Source organism: Trachypithecus francoisi, unplaced genomic scaffold, assembly GCF_009764315.1.
Source record: "Trachypithecus francoisi isolate TF-2019V2 unplaced genomic scaffold, Tfra_2.0 Lachesis_group10, whole genome shotgun sequence".
Taxonomy (NCBI): Eukaryota; Metazoa; Chordata; class Mammalia; order Primates; family Cercopithecidae; genus Trachypithecus; species Trachypithecus francoisi.
Window position 1 is genome coordinate 34,992,035 of NW_022681455.1, and position 19,655 is coordinate 35,011,689.

Sequence of the window (19,655 nt, forward strand, 5' to 3'; positions counted from 1 at the left end):
TCACTTATTCATTTTTTTATGGACTTTCTTAGATGCGCTTAAATCAGAGCGCACCTCAGCGTTGGTCTCTGCAGCTTCCGAGATGGCTCTCAAGGGTCTCATCTGTGACAGTGGCAGAGCACTGGGTTAGACCAGGGGTCTCAGACTCGTAGCATGCATGTGAATTGCCTGGGAGGGTGACTGTGCTGTTTCCTCTTCCCACAGTTCCTTGTGCCTGACTCAGTTTACTTCATCACTTACCATTCTTACACTGTATCACTGCTACTTTGGTCATTCTTTTCTAAGCCCTAGTAGTGAGGTCAGCTTCTGTTTTCTTTGTTTGAAACATGGAATGGGGAGGCCATCTGAGCTGTTTTATCTGATAATAGCATTGTACTGTGTTGCTTTCTCAGGTGAGATGCTCTTAAAGGTGCCTCTCAGAGCAGGTCTCACACCTCTTCCCCCAAGCATTCAAGGATGGTTCGGGCACCCGGGCATCCAGGCTGAAAGCAGCCCAGCCGGGAGCCTGGCCTGTCTTCACCTTCATGGAAATGCCTCTCTGCGCTGAAGGGGTGGAAATTCTTGCTCACTCGGGAGGCTCCATCCAGGATTGACCTGTCAGTCTCAAGTGACACCTCTGTTTCCTTCATGGGCTTCTGTGGCCCTGGGCAGGAAGTCTGTTGGGTGGGCTTGAGTGTGCACATCAGGGAGAAAGGAGCGTCATAGACCATGGGGCCTGGTGGGGACGGCCTGGGCTCTGGAGCCTCACAGTCCTGGGTTCAAATCTTGGCTCTAGAGACATACGTGTCTTGGCAAGTCACTTAATGTCTCTGCACCCCTCACCCCATATCTGCAACCTTTGGATAATAGTGTCAACCTCACAGGTTTGCTGTGAATGAGTAGTAGATACAAATACTTCAGTTAAAAGATGTTCCTTTTTTTTTCTTTTTTTTTTTTTGAGACAGAGTCTCGCTTGCTCTGTCACCCAGGCTGGAGTGCAATGACAATCTTGGCTCACTGCAACCTCCGCCTCCCGGGTTCAAGCGATTCTCCTGCTTCAGCCTCCCGAGTAGCTGGGATTACAAGCATGTAACACCACACCTGGCTAATTTTTCTATTTTTAGTAGAAATGGGGTTTCACCGTGTTGGTCAGGCTGGTCTCGAACGCCTGACCTCGTGATCTGCCTGCCTAGGCCTCCCAAAGTGCTGGGATTACAGGCGTGAGCCACCACGCCCGGCCCTGTGTTCCTTTTGTCCATGAAATCATTACCTGCTCATATCGAGAAACCTAGAGAACAGAGGCTTCTGCTCGCTGGCTGGCCTCCCTCCACAGTTTTCAGTCCTGGTTCCCAGAGCCACCATCCCTCCAGCAGCAATGTTTCCCTGGGTGCCAGCAGAGAGGGCTGAGCTGAGCTTGGTCCGTTTTCGTCAGTCTTGGATTATGCTGGAGTCTGCAGAGGTGGCTTTCCTGGCTAAATTTGTGGATCTGTTTTCAGGATCTGTTGCTTACAACTCAGTCAAGCCATCTCACACTCTGTTGTAGTTTGTAGGCTTTTCCAAGGATCGAGTGTTTGCAGGAAATGGATGTTCAGGACTGAGACAAACACTGTTACCATTTCAAAGCCGTGCTTTGACAACAGGGATGGGAGGGATAACAGTCAGTTCCATTGAGGATGCTTTCTACTTTCTGTGTCCAAGGAGCAGGAGCCAGAATCACTTGCATGTGCTTGAGAACTGAGTCAGAAACAGCCATTGCTTCTTGGATTTGATAAGTCGGGAGATGTGGCAGCACCTTGGGAAGAGCCCTCCCCTTGGAAGGGTTAATGCTGAGCTCTTCCCTTGACATCTGGTCTTCTGTCTGATCCCACCAGCCAGTTTTCTTGTTTTGTTTTGTTTTGTTTTGTTTTGTTTTGTTTTGTTGTTGTTTTTTGAGACGGAGTCTCGCTCTGTCGCCCAGGCTGGAGTGCAGTGGCGTGATCTCCACTCACTGCAAGCTCCGCCTCCCGGGTTCACACCATTCTGCTGCCTCCGCCTCCTGAATAGCTAGGACTACAGGCGCCCGCCACCACGCCTGGCTAATTTTTTGTATTTTTAGTAGAGACGGGGTCTCACCATGTTAGCTAGGATAGTCTTGATCTCCTGACCTTGTGATCCGCCCGCCGCAGCCTCCCAAAGTGCTGGGATTACAGGCATGAGCCACTGCGCCCAGCCCACCTACCAGTTTTTGTCCCCCATGAACCCATATGAGTGTTGACAGGCAGTCTGTCTCTACCCTTGGGTTTTTGGATCCCAGCACACAGTCTTATTTTAGTACTCGTTTTCTTGAACCGTCCTCTGTAGTCCAGCTTGGAAAAGTCAAGAACAGGCACATGTGGGGGACCACTTAAACAGAGGGTTCATCCACTCAGGCTGCAGAGCCCCAGGCTGCTGTGTCTGCACCACTACCAGCTGCTGAAGCATGGAGAGGATGGGTCCAGGTCTGCCCGGGAATCGTGTCTGATGGGTCAGGAGGGGGCTTTTCCCCAGTATCTCAGGGAGTACCGTCTTCAGCTCGGACCGAAACGGAATCACTGTTTATTTTGACTGGTCAGTATCAGGGTTCAGATTGTCCTTGGGTTGGGCTTCAGGATCAGGGAGAAAAGATCTGGGCTCTGGGGTTAGCCTGGGTAGAGGAGGAGCAGGCCCTCCAGCAGGCAGCCCTGCACAAAGTGTGGGATTGCTTAGCACCACTGGTTTTGCAGAGGCGCCCGCACCCCCAGCCGAGGGGCACGACCACAGCATTGGAGTCTCAGTCCTGTTTTAGGGCCACGGGCCCCTGGGCTGCCAGCACTGGAGCTAGTTATCTGAATCCCCAACAGAAGCGTTTGCAGCTAACTCATCCCTGTGCCAACTCCCATTCTCAGGAGTCCAGGAGGGTATGCCTCCCCACTGGCCAAGGCCACTCTGGCTCTGTCAACAAAGGCCTTCTCCGTCAAGCAGAAGGGAACTTGCTTGGCTGTCTTCTGATAAAGCCAGCCATGTTAGGTGTTGAGTAGCTGGTCAAGCAGGATCCTTCCGGGGCCTGATGAGAACCCTCTCTTTGCCAGGGCTTATCTACAGCCTATTGAGATACCAGTATCTCCCAGCATATGTAGAGGGTGACCCCTGGACCTGTGTCCCTGTGCCTGTTTTATCTTTTTGCCTGTCTGCGTCTGTACTTGGGATTTGGCCCTGGTTTCCCTCTTGCCCTTGGCCATTACTCTTCTCCCCCAGAATGTGAGTGGCCTGCTGTGGGAAGGGAGCACTTCCCCTGGGCTCTAACGGACCCCAAGAGAAATCTGTCCCTGATTGGTTTGGTATACTCACCTGAGGAACATCAAGTGTAACGGCCTTATTTCATTGCCTGTTTTTATGAGAAGCACAGTCATTCCTAATGTGGCAAGTGGGGGGGTCACTTACCTGTGGGCTATGCCCTTTGGGTCTGGTCATTCCTCTGTCCTCTCCTGGCTGTCCTGGAAACTGTCGAACAAAGCTCTAGGAGCAGTCCCTCTCTATTCTTCCTGACAGGCTGTTTCCAGCCCCTGGAGCTGGAGGTAAAGTTTCACATCTCCGCCCTTCCTATGCATTTGTGCAGCCAACATTGGCTATTGGGAAATCTGTCATTTCGCTCTGATGCTAGTGCTGCTGTCTCCTTCTCCCTCAGCAGCCACAGCAGCAGTCGCTTCTGCTCCGATGTGATGTCCGATCCCTGATGTATTTTCCTGAGCTTGGAAGGGGGAGGGTGAGGAGGGGAGGAAGGGGAGGGCCAGACATTACGAGAGTGAGCAAGGACTGTGGAGCCAGCAGCAGGCAGCGTGGAGCCCAGGAGCCTTTAGACAAAGCATTCTGCTGCGGCTCTGTCAGCGCACACATCCACCGGCAGCAGGCAGGACCACAGCTGCCCGGCTGGGGGATTACAAGCAAGAATGAATCAGCACCCGGGGACACTTGACTTCATGGGCATACAAGAACCTGCCACGTAGGCTGCTGGAGCAGACTTCCCCATTCAAGGGCAGGGGAGCTCAAGTATCCCCGAGACTCAGCATCTTGGAGCGCTGCGGCAGCGTGCATCCAGAAGGCCGCCGGGTCCCTGACCACCATCTGTTCTGCAGGAGACAGAGGAGAGGGAGTGGAGGCTGGCACAGTTGGTCACCAGGGTCTTGTAGATAACCAAGGAAGTTGGCATTGTCCTGCCCCAAGGGGCAGAAAGTACCTGGGAACGGCAGAATGACTTTCACCGTGTCGGGAGTTCACTGGAGGTGACGTTTTTATAGTTGGTCCTTCTTTTTCCTTCCTTGTACCTCTTTTTCCTCCTTTTCTCTTTTTTCCTTCTTTCATCTGTTCTTGCCCACAAGACTCAGAGAAGTAGGTTGGGGTTCAGGCATCCAGCTCAGAACATCCAAGGTCTGCCAGAAGGGCTGAACTTTTGTCCTCCCTGCACCACCACGATCCCCATCCTGACCGAGGAGCGAATAGATGTCCTCCCTTCCCTGCTCATCCTTAGAGGAGAGCACCAAGGTCCGGAGACCCTGGGACGACCGTGGCTGTCTTTATCACTCCGCCAAAGACAGAACAGCGCTGGACGTGAATAGACTTAAGCCGCCACCGCTCAGCTGACAGAGGACCACTTCCTTTTTCTCTCTTTTATCTGGTTGGGTTTTGTCTTCTTTACCCAAGAACTGAATTTGCCTGCCTGCTTTCTACCTGAGCAGGCAGGTGAGTCACTGGAACAGCTGCTATCAGAAGAGGAAAATGAATGCCCAGCCCCTGAAAGCCAGCCCAGCCCAAGAAAGCAGCACTTCAGACGGCGTGCTGGCCCAGGAGACGCCCTGCTCGCCAGCTGCCAGAGTCTAGCTGTGGACCAGGCTCCTGGCCCACTGGCCGCGCAGCCCGGCGGAATGCGATGCTGCCTTCCCAGCAGAGCCACACCTGAGCCCGACCCCCGAGCCCCGGCCCATGTGCCCCACTCAGCCCCTTGCTGCCTTGAGCCTCTGAGCACAAAGGGCCGGTGGCCATGGTTTGCTTATTCCGGGACTGCTGGGGGAAAACAAGTAAAAGTCTCTTTTCTCCCCCTGCCGTGTTCTGTGCTGCTTGTGTTGCATGTGCTGGGTTCCGGTGAACAGCCGCCGCTGCTGCTTCCCTCCCGGAGCCCTCGCTGTGTGCCTGTGTCCCTCAGCTGCATGAAGATGTGTGTTCTCTCCTGACTGGTTTATGCTGCAAGGTCGCAGAACTTGCCCCTCGCCACAGCCCCACAGGGGCTCCAGAAGTTGCATGGATGAGAGGAGCGGCGGGGCTTGTGGGCACTTAGGAGCTCCCTCAGCCCCCTCTAGTGCCTGTGGGGACAGACTTTCTGAACTATCTCAGCGCGTACGCTGATGAGGAGTTGACCTGGAGACTGTTGGGGGTTGGCTTCCCCCACCCCCGACCTGTGGGCAGAGATGGTGCATGTGCAGCCGTGGCCCTGGAGCAGCTCAGACCTGGGGGTGTGAGTGGGCAGCAGCTGCCCGAGGCTGGGCAGTGTGTGGACAGCACCAGGTCCTCCTGTCCTTGGCTGTACACAGAAGAGGAGCTGCGTGTCCGCTGCTCTCTGGTCTCTTGTATATAGTTTGGCTGTTTCATGGTAATGACTATGATGTGGCAATGCCATCTGTCTTCCTCTGAGTGCCGCTGCTACCGCCTTAATGGTTTTTCCCTTTTCAAGCGTCTGCCGATTCCTCTCTCGTCAGGTTCGCGGATGCTGGAGCAGAGTGTCGGGGAGTGGCTGGAGTCGATTGGGCTGCAGCAGTATGAGAGCAAGTTGCTTCTGAATGGCTTTGACGATGTCCGCTTCCTGGTAAGTGGTTGCAGGCCTCCTCAATGGCAGGGTGCTGCTCAGTGGAAACAGGCCTCCCTGGCCTCCCCTCTGGCCCCACAGGAGTCTGCAACAGCACGTAGACCCAAATCCCAGGGACAGCTCACTGAGGTCAGTCAGACACCAGGAAGTCAGCCAGGTGATATGTGCCTTCTTCCCAAACTCTCCCTCTCCCTCTGCCCCAGAAACGGCTCCGGAGGGAGCTCTCTTTGCAGATCTGCATCCCAAGAAGGGGGGTCCCTGATTCATCCCTGTGTCCCCTTCCTGGCTGTGTACCCATCGAGGCTGGGTACGAGGAGTTTATTTATTTCTCAAAACTTCGTGTCAAGTGAGTTGTCACTGAAGCAAGGAGCCTTGCCTCCAGCAGAAAGACCCCTTCCCTGCCCAGCCAAGGCCCAGTGCCTGGGGTAGAGTCCAGAGTTACAAAGCCGTATGTACCCGTGGCCTCAGAGATGGCCCAGAGGAAAGGCTGAGTTGATGGCTCGGAGGATGGGTTGCTTTGAGAAGCTCTCTCACAAAACACAAAGGGCCAAAAAGAAAAAGAAAAGAGAAACCAGGGTGTTTCATCTGGATCCCTGCAGAATAGGGAGCCAGTTAGGACCCTGGGCTTAGGATCTGGTGCACCCTCTGTCATTTCAGAAAAGTAGCTCTGAGCAGGGTACCCATCACTGTCCCTCTCTTGAAAGCCCTTCCTGAGGCCTCTGCATGGGCCGGGGCTGCCCCCAGGAGCAGGCATTTGAGCCGAAGTTAATGATCACGATCGCTGACACTTCTCACTGCTGGTCGCTGGCACTTCTTACTAGCGCTTACTATGTGCTTGGCGCCGTTCTTAGTGGTTTGCATGAATTAGCTCATTGAATCTTCCCAGCATCCCTGGGATGTGGACTTGTATTAATCTCCATTGCCCAGATGAAGGAAATGAGGTAGCGTGGCTAGGTCACTTGCTCAGGGTCACGCTGTCAGTCATTGGCAGGGTGGAAATGTGCGTCCAGTGCTCTGGATCTGGAGATCCGGCTCCAGCCACTCTGCTGCACAGCCTCTTTCTTCTCTATGGATACAGGGATGGGGGTGTGGCCACCTATGTGCTTTACATCACCTTCTAGCCTTAGTCATCTTGGTTGAGATAGACCCACTCGCTCCGAGGGGATCTGTCTCCTCTGCCTGCCTCACTCTGCTGCCTCAGTTGGGGGCTGGGGGCAGAGTCAGCACACAGCTCGCACCACCTGCGCTTTGTTCTCCAGTGGGGGCTTCTGAGGGCTTCTCGCTGATGGGGTTGTGTTTGGGGCCTCCTGAATAGTGGCCTGCCCAGGAGCTGGCCTGAGGCTTCCAGGAGGGACCCACCTCACCCAGAGCCATCTCCAACTGCAGGGCAAAAGATACTGTGGTGTGCAACAAAGCACCCTTCCCAAGCCAGCTTTGGGACAGTTAATTTTCAGCTTTTAGAAATCTTAAGTTTTAAAATAGCAATTTTTTTCTTGTTAAAAGTTAAACTCAGTGTATTTATGGTTCTTTTAAAAGTTAAACTGAGTATATTTATGGTTCTTTTAAAAAGTAAACTAAGTTTATTTATGGTTCTTGTGACCTAACTCCTGACTCACCATGTTCCTCGGGGAAGGATGACAAACTCGGGACGGAGCAGGAGCTCAAGCCATGTGTGGGGACCCAGGTTGGCCCCTGGCTTGGAGCATTGAGGGGCCTTCCCTCTCTCAGCTCACCCCTTCCTCAGGCTGGCTGTCAGATGGGCAAGTGAGGGTGGTCTTAGGGCGTTTCCTCCCTGTACTTCAGGATGCTAGAGGCTGAGCTGTTACTTCCCACCCCTCCTTCTGCTGATTTTGGAAAGGACAGGGTTCCTACCCCTTGAATAGCCCAAGACTCCGTAGGACTGGAGCAGAGAGCAGCTGAGCAGGCCTTTGAGGAAGTGTGGCCTTGGGCCAAAGCTTCATGCACAGGGCAGTGCCTCTGTAAGATGCGTCTGTTTCTATGCTGGAAGGACCCTCATTGAGGGCGGCCTGCAGCTCAGTCCTTCCAGGGGCTCTCAGTGCTGGCAGGTGGAGTCTGTACAAGAAGGAACGTCAGACACGCCTCGGTTGAGCTGGGACCTCAGACACCTAGAGTGGCCTCCTGCGCACAGCATCCTGAATAACCACGTGTGAATGGCCAGGTGGGCTGTCAGGCAAACTACGTTTTAGCAGCCTGGAAAAAAGAAGGAAACTTGGGCAGGGGAGCGTTTCTGTTATTGAAATATTCCCTCATTGCATGTGGATAATTTACATCACATTAGCTGTGGTGGATCCCATGTGATTAGGTTTCTAATAGGCTACAATGTTTCCCTTGGTTCTGAAATGCCCTGGAGGCTGGTCTACAAGATGCGCAAGTAGCTTCCAGGAAGCCAGGCTGGACGTGTCTGAGGAGCATCTGGATACTGAGGCTGTTTGACAGTCGAGGTGTTGCTGTGGGATCTCCTGTGATAGGGCCCCCACGAGTTGTCGTAGAAGTACAGGGCATCTGTGCACATCACACAGCTCCCTCTCAGGCTGGAAGGGACTGTAGTGTCATGTGGTCTGATCGTCCTCTGCCCAAATCCCTTCCAGGTAGTCTCTGCCATGATAGTTTTTTAGTGACAAGGAATTCACTACCTTATAAAGAAGTCACCATTCATTCTTTGCATTGTGCTGGCTGCTGTAGAGCGTTCTTTATATTGAGTCAAAACCTGTTTCCTTTGGCTTCTGTCTCTTGGTCCCAGGTTTACGTTTTGGGACCACACAGGACATGTTTAAGCCCTTCAGAAAATTGAAGACCTCTGCCCCGGCCCTCAGGTGCCATGCCCTCTTATTCTTCCTCCTGTGATGTGATTGAGCTGGACAGGCAGGCAACTTGAACTTTATCCACACTCTCTTGCTTGCAAACAGAAAGGGCCTTTGATTTAGAGGGGCAGGGCCAGGGCAGTGGGGGCTGCCAGGTGCTCCCTAGGATGGCAGAACTGACACCAGACGCAGGGAGAGAGGGAAACGTGGCTTACACATCTGCCAGCCTGTCAGCCCACGAGCCCACCACATTGCACCTGCATCATAGCTGGTTCCATTTTCACCACAAATCTTATCCACAGGAAATGGGCTTTCTTAGGAGAAGGGAGGAAATGCATTTAATCAGCACGGAAGGAAGGTAATTGGTGGTTGGCAAATGTGTAGCTCGGGGTGTGCTAGCACAGGTCTCATAAGTGAAGACTCAGCCTGACGCCCTTCACAGAAGTGTTGATTGAATAAACGATGGTGGTCCTGATGCTGGAGTGCTAAGCAGACATTTAAAAAACAACATTTTTAAAGAGTTGCTAATGTGGGGAAATGTCCACCTTGTAGTGCTGAGTGAAGAAACTGACACAGAAATTCATAATATGATCTTAATTTCTGAAAAAGAAAGCATCTGTGCATAGGAGGTGCAAGGGAGTGAGCCAAGATTTCAGTGGCTGTCTCAGGAGGACTCCGGGGGCTTCAGTTCCTCTTTGGAGTGTAATAATTTTTCTCCGTTTCCCACCATGAATAGATGTGAAATCAGAAAAGCAAATAACCTAGGTGTCTTAAGGAACTTGATGGTCCAGCTGGGAAAACAAAGCACATGAAAGAGCAGCCAGTGTCAAGTGCAGCGGAGGCTGGCAAGCGCTGCCAGCAGAGGGAGGAGGCCTGGATGGCAGAGATGCTGCTGCTGCCACCCAAGTGGCAGAGCCAAGTCCAACCTTGAACCTCTGGTTTCTGCTGTCTGTCCCAGGGGTTTCATAGAGAGGGTGGGACTTCAAAAGATCACAGAGAGAGGAAAGGCCTGTTGAGAGGGGCCCACCTGTCTGTGGTGAGTGAGGAGGCTGCTGGGGGGCAGTGACGGGCAGGGCCCTGACCAGGCGGGAGAGACGGCTGGGCCTGACCTCAGGGCTCTCAAAAGCCACATGTGGGAGAGTCCCAAGGTCTCTGAGCCCTCGGCATGGGGGGACGGTCTCTGCGAGTGCCCCACACCAGGCAAAAAGCCCCTTGAGAGAGGTGCACCTTAGACATCCAGGGCGTGGCTGAGAGCCCACGTGTAGCAGGCAGTCATGGCTCAGGGCATTGGACAAATGGAAGATGGAAATGAGGCTGGCAGCAGGCTCAGGAAGGGTTAGAAGTGGACACTGAGTCAGCCAGGCTGGACGGGAGGCTGCCTGCTCCTCCCGTCAATTTCTTTCTCTGCAGGCTCCTGCCACGTGGCAGATAGGCCCCCGCTGTCTTCCTATCTGTTTCTGAGGTGGTGCCTGCTTGTTCCTACATGTTGGAGAGAGATGACAGGTGAAGAGAGGCCAAAGGCGCATAAACGGGGGCCAAGAGCTTCTTCTTTACTGGCTTCTGTGAAACTTTCCAACCAGGTCCCCAAGCCCCTGAGGCTCCCTTCTTGTTCCTGTCCCCTGGATTTGTTCCTCTCTCTCCAGCTCTCTAAACCGGCTTCACGTGAACAGTGGGGCTTGTCATCACCTCCTATGACATCCCTCCTTTTGCCTTCTTCCACCCCAGGCCCAAGAGGCCACTGCCAGCCTAAGCGAGCTGCCACTGGGCACAGAATGGTCGTGGCCAAGAGGCACTCTCCCCAGCCTCCACCTCCACCCCCATCCCATCTCCCTGCACAGCAGTTTATGAGCTGACTGCTATCTTGGAATTGCCTGCCCAGTTGAAGCAGAGCCGTAAATAGGAGGATCAATGGAGCTGAGGCTTGGAAAGGAAAGGAATCCTCTTAGACAAGTGTGGATCCAGCCTCCTGGACTAGCTAAATTCTGTAATTCTGTAGTCACTTAAGAATATAATTCCTCTGGCCGGGCGCGGTGGCTCAAGCCTGTAATCCCAGCACTTTGGGAGGCCAAGACGGGCGGATCACGAGGTCAGGAGATTGAGACCATCCTGGCTAACACGGTGAAACCCCGTCTCTACTGAAATATACAAAAAATTAGCCGGGCGAGATGGCGGGCGCCTGTAGTCCCAGCTACTCGGGAGGCTGAGGCGAGAGAATGGCGTAAACCCGGGAGGCGGAGCTTGCAGTGAGCTGAGATCCGGCCACTGCACTCCAGCCTGGGCGACAGAGCGAGACTCCGTCTCAAAAAAAAGAATATAATTCCTCTGTATCCCAGGAGTTCATGCTGCACCAGGGCCTCACCGTCTCTGCCAGGCCCTCCCTTGGTCTCGGGAGCCTGGCAAAGGGCAGCCCTTTTAGCAAGTGAGACAAGGGGCAGGCTCACTTGGGGCCTGTTCCCAGTGAGTGCTCCTCTTGCTCCCCCTCCCTTTCACTGCCTGACTGCAGCACGTGCGTTCAGGGTGACCGCAGCTGGAACCACTCAGGAGCCCTCCTCTGACTGCCCCGGGTACTGCTCTGGCCTTCTCCAGTCCCCTTTACAGTAGAAGGAACTTTGGGAACATTCTGAATGCCTGTTTCATGCCTGCTAGTTTAACCAACTGCTCTTTAAAGTGAAATGGGACTGGCTGACAGATCCTCTTCCATCACTCCTGATTGCTGGCCTCGTGAGCAGCAGCAGAGGCGTCTTTTCTGGCATCTCGAATGTCTAGGTACTCACTCAGCCAAACACCGCATTGTACACGGGCAGAGAGTAAAGCCCAAGGGCCAGGGCAGCAGGGCCCCTGTCTCTCTGTCAAAGCTATAGACCTAACAGTTCACAGTCATCATCTGAGAACTCCGGGGTCTGAGGAACCAGGGCTCTCAGTACAGTAATGTGCCCAGTGTCACCCCTCAGGCAGCCTGGAGCTGGGACTGGAAGCCACATCCCTGGACCTGGAGTAGTGCTGCCACCTCCCAGTCTTCCCTTCCCAGGAAGATGCAGCCCCTGTGCCCTCACAGGGTTGGAGCCTGGCACCGGGGCCCATCAGGCTGGGCGAGTGCATCACCCCCGGGCTGGTCCAGGTCAGAGCTCCACCCACTGTCTGTTGGGAGCCATTCAACCAAAGGCTGAGAAAGGAGTTGGCAAAGAATGAGATGTAGGGCGTCTCCGTGCACTGACTCAGGCCCCCCAAGTTCTTCTGGGCCTGTGCAGCCACCACCACTGCCTGGCCCGTTGCTTCTGTCCGCCCCCTCCCCAGGCCGCTCTCTGTGAATCTCCAGGGTAGTTAAGTAAACTGGATGGGGGAAGCTCAAGAGAGAACTCAAGAGTCTACTTAGTGGCAAAGGGAACTGGACCAGGAGTTGGAAGAGCCGGGTTCTCCTCCAGGCCCCCGCGCTGTGTGACTTGCGGCAGCTTATGGGCACCGTTCGTCGTCTGTCACGCGGGCCTTCCTTTGACCTACTTACTTCATGAGGCATAAACTCCGAAGAGGACACAGTGTTACGTGTGGTGACATCGTGTCAGACAGCAAAACCGCGTGTAAGGACGCGAGGTGGAAAGGTGGTGTTTTCTCTGACAAAGGCGGTGGGCAGCAGTCTTTCTCTGCAGGCCACAGAGGTCGGTTTTGTCTCTGTCTTGTCCTCAGATCCATGAGTTAAAGCTGCTTTGGGTGGTCTTGGGACCAAGCCTCTGACTCCAGACTCACTTGGTCCCAGCAGATCTACACGGCTGATTTGAGGGTGACTGTGGCACCTTGACCTCAGCCAAGACCTCAAAGAGGAAGGTGTTTCAGGATGGCAGGCAGGAGATGAGTGGGAAGGCTGCCGTGTCTGCCAACAGAGAGAATGGGGGCACCAACGACCTGCTTGGGAGAACAGGGGTCGGTGGGGGTGCTTTCATGAAACTGGGAAGAGTTTCCCAAACTCATGTGCTGTCACATCCATCCTTGATTTTCCCATGACACGACAGGTAGCGAGGGCCTCAGAAGTCACCTGCAGAGGCTTTGGGAACTGGTAACACTGGCCTCTTCCTGGTGGCTGTCACTGTTGAGTTGTATGCCTTGAGGTGAGGCGAAGGGCTGGCTGGGGTATGGGTAGGGAAGCAGAGAGCTGTGGGTGGGCCAGGCCAAGCGGTTCCTGCTCCTTCCGCCAGCTGTTAGTTGAGGGTAGAGTGTCAGTGAGGGGCTACTTTGGGAAATTCTGTTGCAGAGTCCTGGCAGAGCAGATGAACAAAGCAGCCACCGAGCCCCTGATTCCTGCCCTCAGGCTGATGCTGGCACCAAACCCTGCCAGGCAGGTGGCTCCACTCTTGTTGAGCAGGCCCTGCCTTCTTAAGAACCTTAAGGCCGGGGGCGGTGGCTCACGCCTGTAATCCCCGCACTTTGGGAGGCCGAGGCGGGCGGATCACGAGGTCAGGAGATCGAGACCATCTGGCTAACACGGTGAAACCCTGGCTCTACTAAAAATACAAAAACTTAGCTGGGCATGATGGCAGGCACCTGTAGTCCCAGCTACTTGGGAGACTGAGGCAGGAGAATGGTGTGAACCCAGGAGGCGGAGCTTGCAGTGAGCCGAGATCGTGCCACTGCACTCCAGCCTGGGCGACAGAGCGAGACTCCGTCTCAAAAATAAATAAATAAACAAACAAACAAACCTTGAGCAGCTGAACCGGGATTGGAAGCCCTTTCTACCACAGCTGCCTTGCATAGTAAGTGGTACTGGGAAAGCCCTCGCCCCAGGTGGGTGACTGCACGCAGGCCTCAGGGAGCATGGCTTCTATTTCCCATCATTATTAAGATCTGGGGCCATAGTGGTGAGTATCAGAGAGCCCTGTCCCTTCCTCTTTCTGTCCCCTCTCCCGATGGTTCTTCCTGCCCCCCACCCCCACCCCCAGGCCAGCCCCACAGCAGATGCCCTGGGACTGGGAGGAAGCGTGCATTCCCCCTCCTCTCCAGGCCCACGCACCATGGCCATTATAGCCCCAGCCTCAGAAGTTGGTCCTGGCTGAGAACAGAAACCTGGTCTGTGTTTAGTCACCTGCACCCCAGACGAATGTGCCGAGTAACATGTTCTGGGGACTGCATAAACCACCTGTAGTGGCAGGCGGCCAGCATTAGCAAAGGCCGGAGAAGCCTGAGTGCCCAGTGGCAGGGTGAGTGACGGGCGTGCTTGAGTTGGTGCAGTCGCCACAGGTGTTCATAAAGACGGTGAAATGTCACGGGGGATATTCACATGCAATAGATGGGCATGTGAAAAGAGGCAGGTTAAAGAAACAGGTGGCAAGTGGTAGGGAAAAAGAGAAAAATTAAAGAAACTATCTGCATTCAGCCTATAATCCCAATTTTGCTAAAGTTTTCTTCCTAAATATAGCTCAGAAAAATACACCAAAATGGTAGAAGTGATCCCAGTCTTCCTTTTTTAAGAAAATTAATTAACTTAGGAAGATACACTGGACAGTGGCCTTATGTTTCCCCTGATGTGATGGACTTATGGGTGGCTTGTACATTTTTCTTTGTACTTTATTTTCCTTTTTTTTTTTTTTTTGAGACAAAATTTCGCCCTTTCCCCCGGGCTGGAGTGCAGTGGCGCAATCTCAGCTCACTGCAACCTCTGCCCCGCCCCCAGCTCAGGCGATTTCTTCTGCCCCGAGTAGCTGGGCTTACAGGCGGGCGCCAGCACACCCAGCTAATTTTTGTATTTTTAGTAGAGATGTGGTTTCGCCATGTTGGCCAGGCTGGTCTCAAACTCCTGACCTCAAGTGATCCACCCACCTCGGCCTTCCAAAGTGCTGGGACTACAGGCGCGAGCCACCACACCTGGCCTATTTTCAAATTTTTCTAATAGTAAACTTGTATTATTCAAGAAACTCAAAAGAATCTTACAGTGTAGGGAAGAGATCGAGGGCCCAGGAGAAATCCATCACGTTCTTAGAGGCAGAGCCATCGTCAGTGTCACAGTGTCACGTTGAACCAGCCCGTGCCTGGGGATGGGGAGGAGCAGGCAGGGAGAAAGGCAGGGCCGGCCATGCCTCCCACGTCTGCCCTGGTTTGTTACTAAGCTTTGGCAGCTCCTCTCCCAGAATGGGCAGGCCCCAAACATCAGCCCAGCAAGGGTGTGGCTTTGTCCCCACTCAGCTCCTACCCTCCCTACTCTTGGTTAGCAGAATCTGCCCTTGTGGCCGTAGTTTGCAATTTCTCGTGTGTCCCGGTTCTCCCCGCCACATACCCACTCTCCCCTCTTGGGAGGGTCCCTTCCCACAGTGCCCTGATCTCTGAGTCTGAGAAAGGGAATGGGTGGTGGAGGGGAGAGGCTGGAGGGCTGCAGGGGGAAGCACCTTGTCAGTCCAGGACCATAGTTCTGTCTCGTTTCTTCTCTTCCAAGAGAGTAGAGTTCAGCCTTGACTTTTCTATGACTGATGGGGCAGTCAGGGGAAATGGCAAAGTGACCGTCTGAGAAGAGACAGGCAGACTGAACACGGAAAGGAGGCTGGAGGGGGCTGTGGGCTGAGTGTAAAGTCTGGAGCCAGAGTCCAGGCTAGTGCAGCTCTGGCCCCAAGTCACTCCACCATCAGAATCTAGTGGCCTTGGTTTGGGTTAAGGTCTGACGCAAGAGAGGGCTGACGTCCGGCCACTGGTAGGCCCAGGACTGCCCCTCCACACCGCGGCCCATGGATTTCATCACAAGAGCCAACCCTTCTTTCCACAGGCTCTCCAGGACAGAGTGGAGCAGGTGATAGGGTGGTCTCAGGCCTTTCCCGCTGGTTCGGGGTAGGTGAGCCCTGGGCCCTCTGCCTTTTCCCAGGCTCCCTCTGGAGAGCCAAGAGCAGGAAGAGTGACGTCCCCCACACGCTAGGCTTTCTGATTGTGGCTATGAATGAAGCCTGCTTTCCCAAATTGCTTTTTATCTGCTGGACCCCCCTCCTGCAGTCCCCCAACCCCCACCATTGTCCCTTGTCCCTGCCCCACCCACAGGCCTCAGCACGCGGGCTCTGGATCAGGCTTCCAGCTCCAGCCATAGTCGCTTGGTGACTCTGAGCAAGTAACTTCGGTCTCTTGGTTTCCTGCTTTGTCAAATGGGGCTTTCACCCGTGTCTACAGTGCAGCTGTTTAGAGGATTAAATGAGATTAGTGCAAGGCACTTAGCTAGTGCCTGGAACACAGAGGGCTGACAATAATTTTTTTTAATTTAATTTTATTTATTTTTTTAAAGATAGAGTCTTTCTCTGTTGCCCAGGCTGGAGTACAGTGACGCAATCACAGCTCACTGCAGCCCTGACCTGCCCCCCAGGCTCAAGTGATCCTCCCATCTAAGTCTCCCAAATGGCTGGAACTACAGATACACACCACCCTACCTGGCTTTTTTTCTTTTTTTTTTTTTTTTTTTAAGAGACTGGGGGTCTCACTATGTTGCTCAGGCTGGTCTCAAACTCCTGGGCCCAAGCAGTCCTCCCACCTCGGCCTCCCAAAGTGTTGGGATTATAGGCATTGAACCATTGCGCCTGGCCCTACAGGGCCATCAATAGTTGTCGCCTGTGTTTAGACTATGACTGGTATTGGTGTCAGTGTCGTGGTTTTCAGCTCTTGCAGCCTGGTGCCTCTCTGCTGGGTCTTCCACCAACTCTTTCCCAGCTTCACCCCCCGGTCTTCCTAGAAAGCCTCCTTGCCCATCACTCCCCTTCCCTTTCCAGGTCTTTTTCTGATCCTGAAGAGACTAGCTGAGAGTCTAGCACCTCTCAAAGGTGTGAATAGAAAACATTTGCCACCTATTGCCTCTAAGGGCGAATCACCTAGGAGACTTCATCTACATAATAGGAACCTTGGTCCCCACAGGCTTTATCTTTTTTTTTTTTTTTTTGAGACAAAGTCACTCTGTCGCCCAGGCTGGAGTGCAGTGGCATGATCTCACCTCACTGCAAGCTCCACCTCCCGGGTTCACGCCATTCTCCTGCCTCAGCCTCCTGAGCAGCTGGGATTGTAGGCGCCTGCCACCACGCCCGGCTAATTTTTTGTATTTTTAGTAGAGACGGGATTTCACCATGTTAGCCAGGATGGTCTTGATCTCCTGACCTTGTGATCTGCCCGCCTCGGCCTCCCAAAGTGCTGGGATTACAGGCGTGAGCTACCGCCCAGCCTTTTTTTTTCTTTTTTCTTTTTTTGGAGATGGAGTCTCACTCTGTCGCCCAGGCTGGAGTACAGTGGCATGACCTCGGCTCACTGCGAGCTCTGCTTCCCAGGATCGCGCCATCCCTCTGCCTCAGCCGCCTGGGTAGCTGGGACTACAGGCGCTTGCCACCACAGTAATTTTTTGTATTTTTGGTAGAGATGGGTTTTCACCATGTTAGCCAGGATGGTCTCCATCTCCTGACCTTGTGATCCATCCACAAAGTGCTGGGATTACAGGCGTGAGTCACCGTGTCCAGCCCACAAGCCTTTATCTTAACCCAGACACCCCTTTCTCTTTTTTTCTTTTTCTTTTTTTTTTGTGTGTGTCTGTGTGTGTGTGTGTGTATGTGTGAGCCAAAGATTTATTTCTTCATTTCTTGCATTTGAGGGACTCTGATGACATCCTTGACCTGAGACTCCTTGCCATAGTCCTTAACTGCTACACAACTGCAACCAACCACTTTACAGGGTTTCCTCTCTGTCAGTTTTACAGGGGCCTGCCCATTCCCCTAGTTTCTTGTTGTCATCAACCTTAATGAAGTTGATTTGCCAGACACCCCTTTCTATTGACTCCAGGCCTTTAGATAAACTCTTTCAACCAGTTGCCAATCAGAAAATCTTTGAATCCACCTGTGACCTGTAAGGCTGCCACCCCCAAACTTCAGCTTTGAGTTGTCCCTCTTTTCCAGACTGAACCAGTGCACTCACATATAGCACTCACATATAGCACTTGATGTCTTATGTCTCCCTAAAATGTATGAAATCAAAGGGAAGGGAATCCTCTATAGAATGTAAATTTCCCCACAAGGGGCGGCTTTGCAGGGCCATTTCAGAATGTGCTACAGAAATATATTTGGGGGTAAAATGCTTTCTTTTGGGGCTGCTGTCTGTCATGCGATCTGAACTGGAGTCAGGTTGGCACTCAGTGTCTTGTTGCTGCAGCGTCTGCTTGGTCAGTCTTAGGATCTCTGCTTTAATGATAATGCGGGACTGTTGTGCCTGAATTCCAAAGGCAGGAGGGTATAATGAGGCGGATCCAATGCCCCCTGCCATCATGGCCTGAACCAGTTTTTCAGGTTTCTGTGGGATCCCCTTGGCCTAGAGGAGGGGTCCATTCAGTTTCCTGAGGGGCTGACGATTTTATTTTTGGTTCATACCGCTGAGGCAACAGATGGTCTCTGGCAGAGCCACACGCCCCAGCTGGCCACACGCTCCCAGTCAGAACTTCTCTGCGGTTTGGATTTGTCAGGGTCCTGTTTCCAGAAGATCCGTTAAAGTCAAAGCAAACTCCTACCTACCCCGGCCTCATGGAGCCTTGCTGCAGCCCTGCCATTTGCCCCATCCTGTAGACAGGGCCGCAGGAAGCAGCCCAGCCAGCAACCAGTGTGGAGGAGTCCAAGGCCTAGGCCGGCCCCTCCCCATGCAGGGGCTGCCCTGCAACCCTCAGTGGTAACTTAGGACAGCCCCTGTTTCCCCTTTGGCTGAAAGGGTCTATACCAGTATGTTCCCACTCCCGAACAGTCCCCTTCCTAGGCCTTTGCCACTTTGTTGAATGAAGACCTCACCTGCAATTAAGCAAAATATTAACAAGTGAGATGCCTTTCAAGATGCAAAAGGATATTTTCCTTCTAAAATCACATGGGCAGGAAGACTCTGAAGATGTTAGAGCCCCGGAGGGCCGGAGAAAGCGAGGAAGAAAGCAATGTGGGTCCTGCAGTGGCCCCTGCCGCGTCTGCCTCCTGCTCTCCCAGGACGCCCAGGGCTGACCCTTGCCGTGCTCCCTTCGCCTGGGCCTCCACGATTTCAGCCACCTCCTGTATCTTCAGGTGGAGCCCAGTGACAGATACTGGCAGGAAGGAGAAAACATTCAAATGGCTTAGGTTGATGGAAAGTGACACTAATTACAGCCACCATGGTAGACGCTTCACGTGTGCCTTACCGAGGAAGGGCACTCAGCCACAATCATGGGCGACTCTACAAACCCAGCCCCTTACCGAACCCCAACAGGCCAGGCTGGCTTCTCCCAGAGTCGGTCTGGCCCTCGGCACAGTGCCCGGGCTGTGTATCCAGAGGCCTGGGCCCACATCCTGACCCTGTTTCTCCCTTATTGGAGGCCCTGGCATTTCGAACCCACTCACCTCTAAGAATTGGATTCTGTACAGTTAAAAAGAAAGGAACAGTGTCCCTTCCCTGAGAGGTGGAGAAGAGGTGGCCAGGAGGGGAGTCCTGGGAGAAGCATTTATACGTGATGCTGAGAGATGGGATTCTACGGAGGGAGGCAGCATTGGCTCAGCTCAGCAGGGGTTGTGCCCCAGCCCAGGGCGGGTGTCCTGCTCCTGCTCTCTGGCAGGCGTCTGCCCGCACCCCCACACTTGGCTTTTGTCTTCAGCACACCCTGCCTGCCCCAGCAGGAAGAGACAAGGAAGACGACTGGGGTTGGTCAGACGGGGCCTGAGCAGTCCCTTTGCCATGCTCTAGTACCGTGGCTTTGGATAAGTCCAGTCTGCTCTCCAAGCCTCAGTTTCTTTCTGTGTAATGTGGGCAGCTCCTATCTGAAAGGTTTATTGGGCGGATTTATGCAGGTCATGGGTGTGAAGCCCCCAGCACAGGCTGGATCATGGTCAGAACTCAGTGTCGCTGGCCTGCGTCTTCATGGTGAGCCCAGGACAGGCCGTGCGTCATCTCCCACAAAGCCCCGCAGAGGGTGCTCAGGGAACTCTTGTTATGCCAGAGCTCAGTGACCCAGGGGAGCACTTCTTGCTGTCCCCTTCCCTTGAGTTCTCAAAAGCCAGCCGGGGCCATGACCA

General features: G+C 53.6%; 1 protein-coding gene across 9 annotated transcripts in view; it reads left to right on the forward strand.

Annotated features, from left to right (window-relative positions):
• The window catches only part of ANKS1A (ankyrin repeat and sterile alpha motif domain containing 1A), a 199,569-nt gene that overhangs the window by 161,504 nt on the left and 18,410 nt on the right, over positions 1-19,655 (forward strand). For all 9 annotated transcript variants that reach the window (XM_033216862.1, XM_033216865.1, XM_033216867.1 and 6 more), the window contains one exon: positions 5,724-5,830. In XM_033216862.1, coding sequence (XP_033072753.1) covers positions 5,724-5,830 — 107 coding nt within the window. The remainder of the gene's footprint in view (positions 1-5,723; positions 5,831-19,655) is intronic.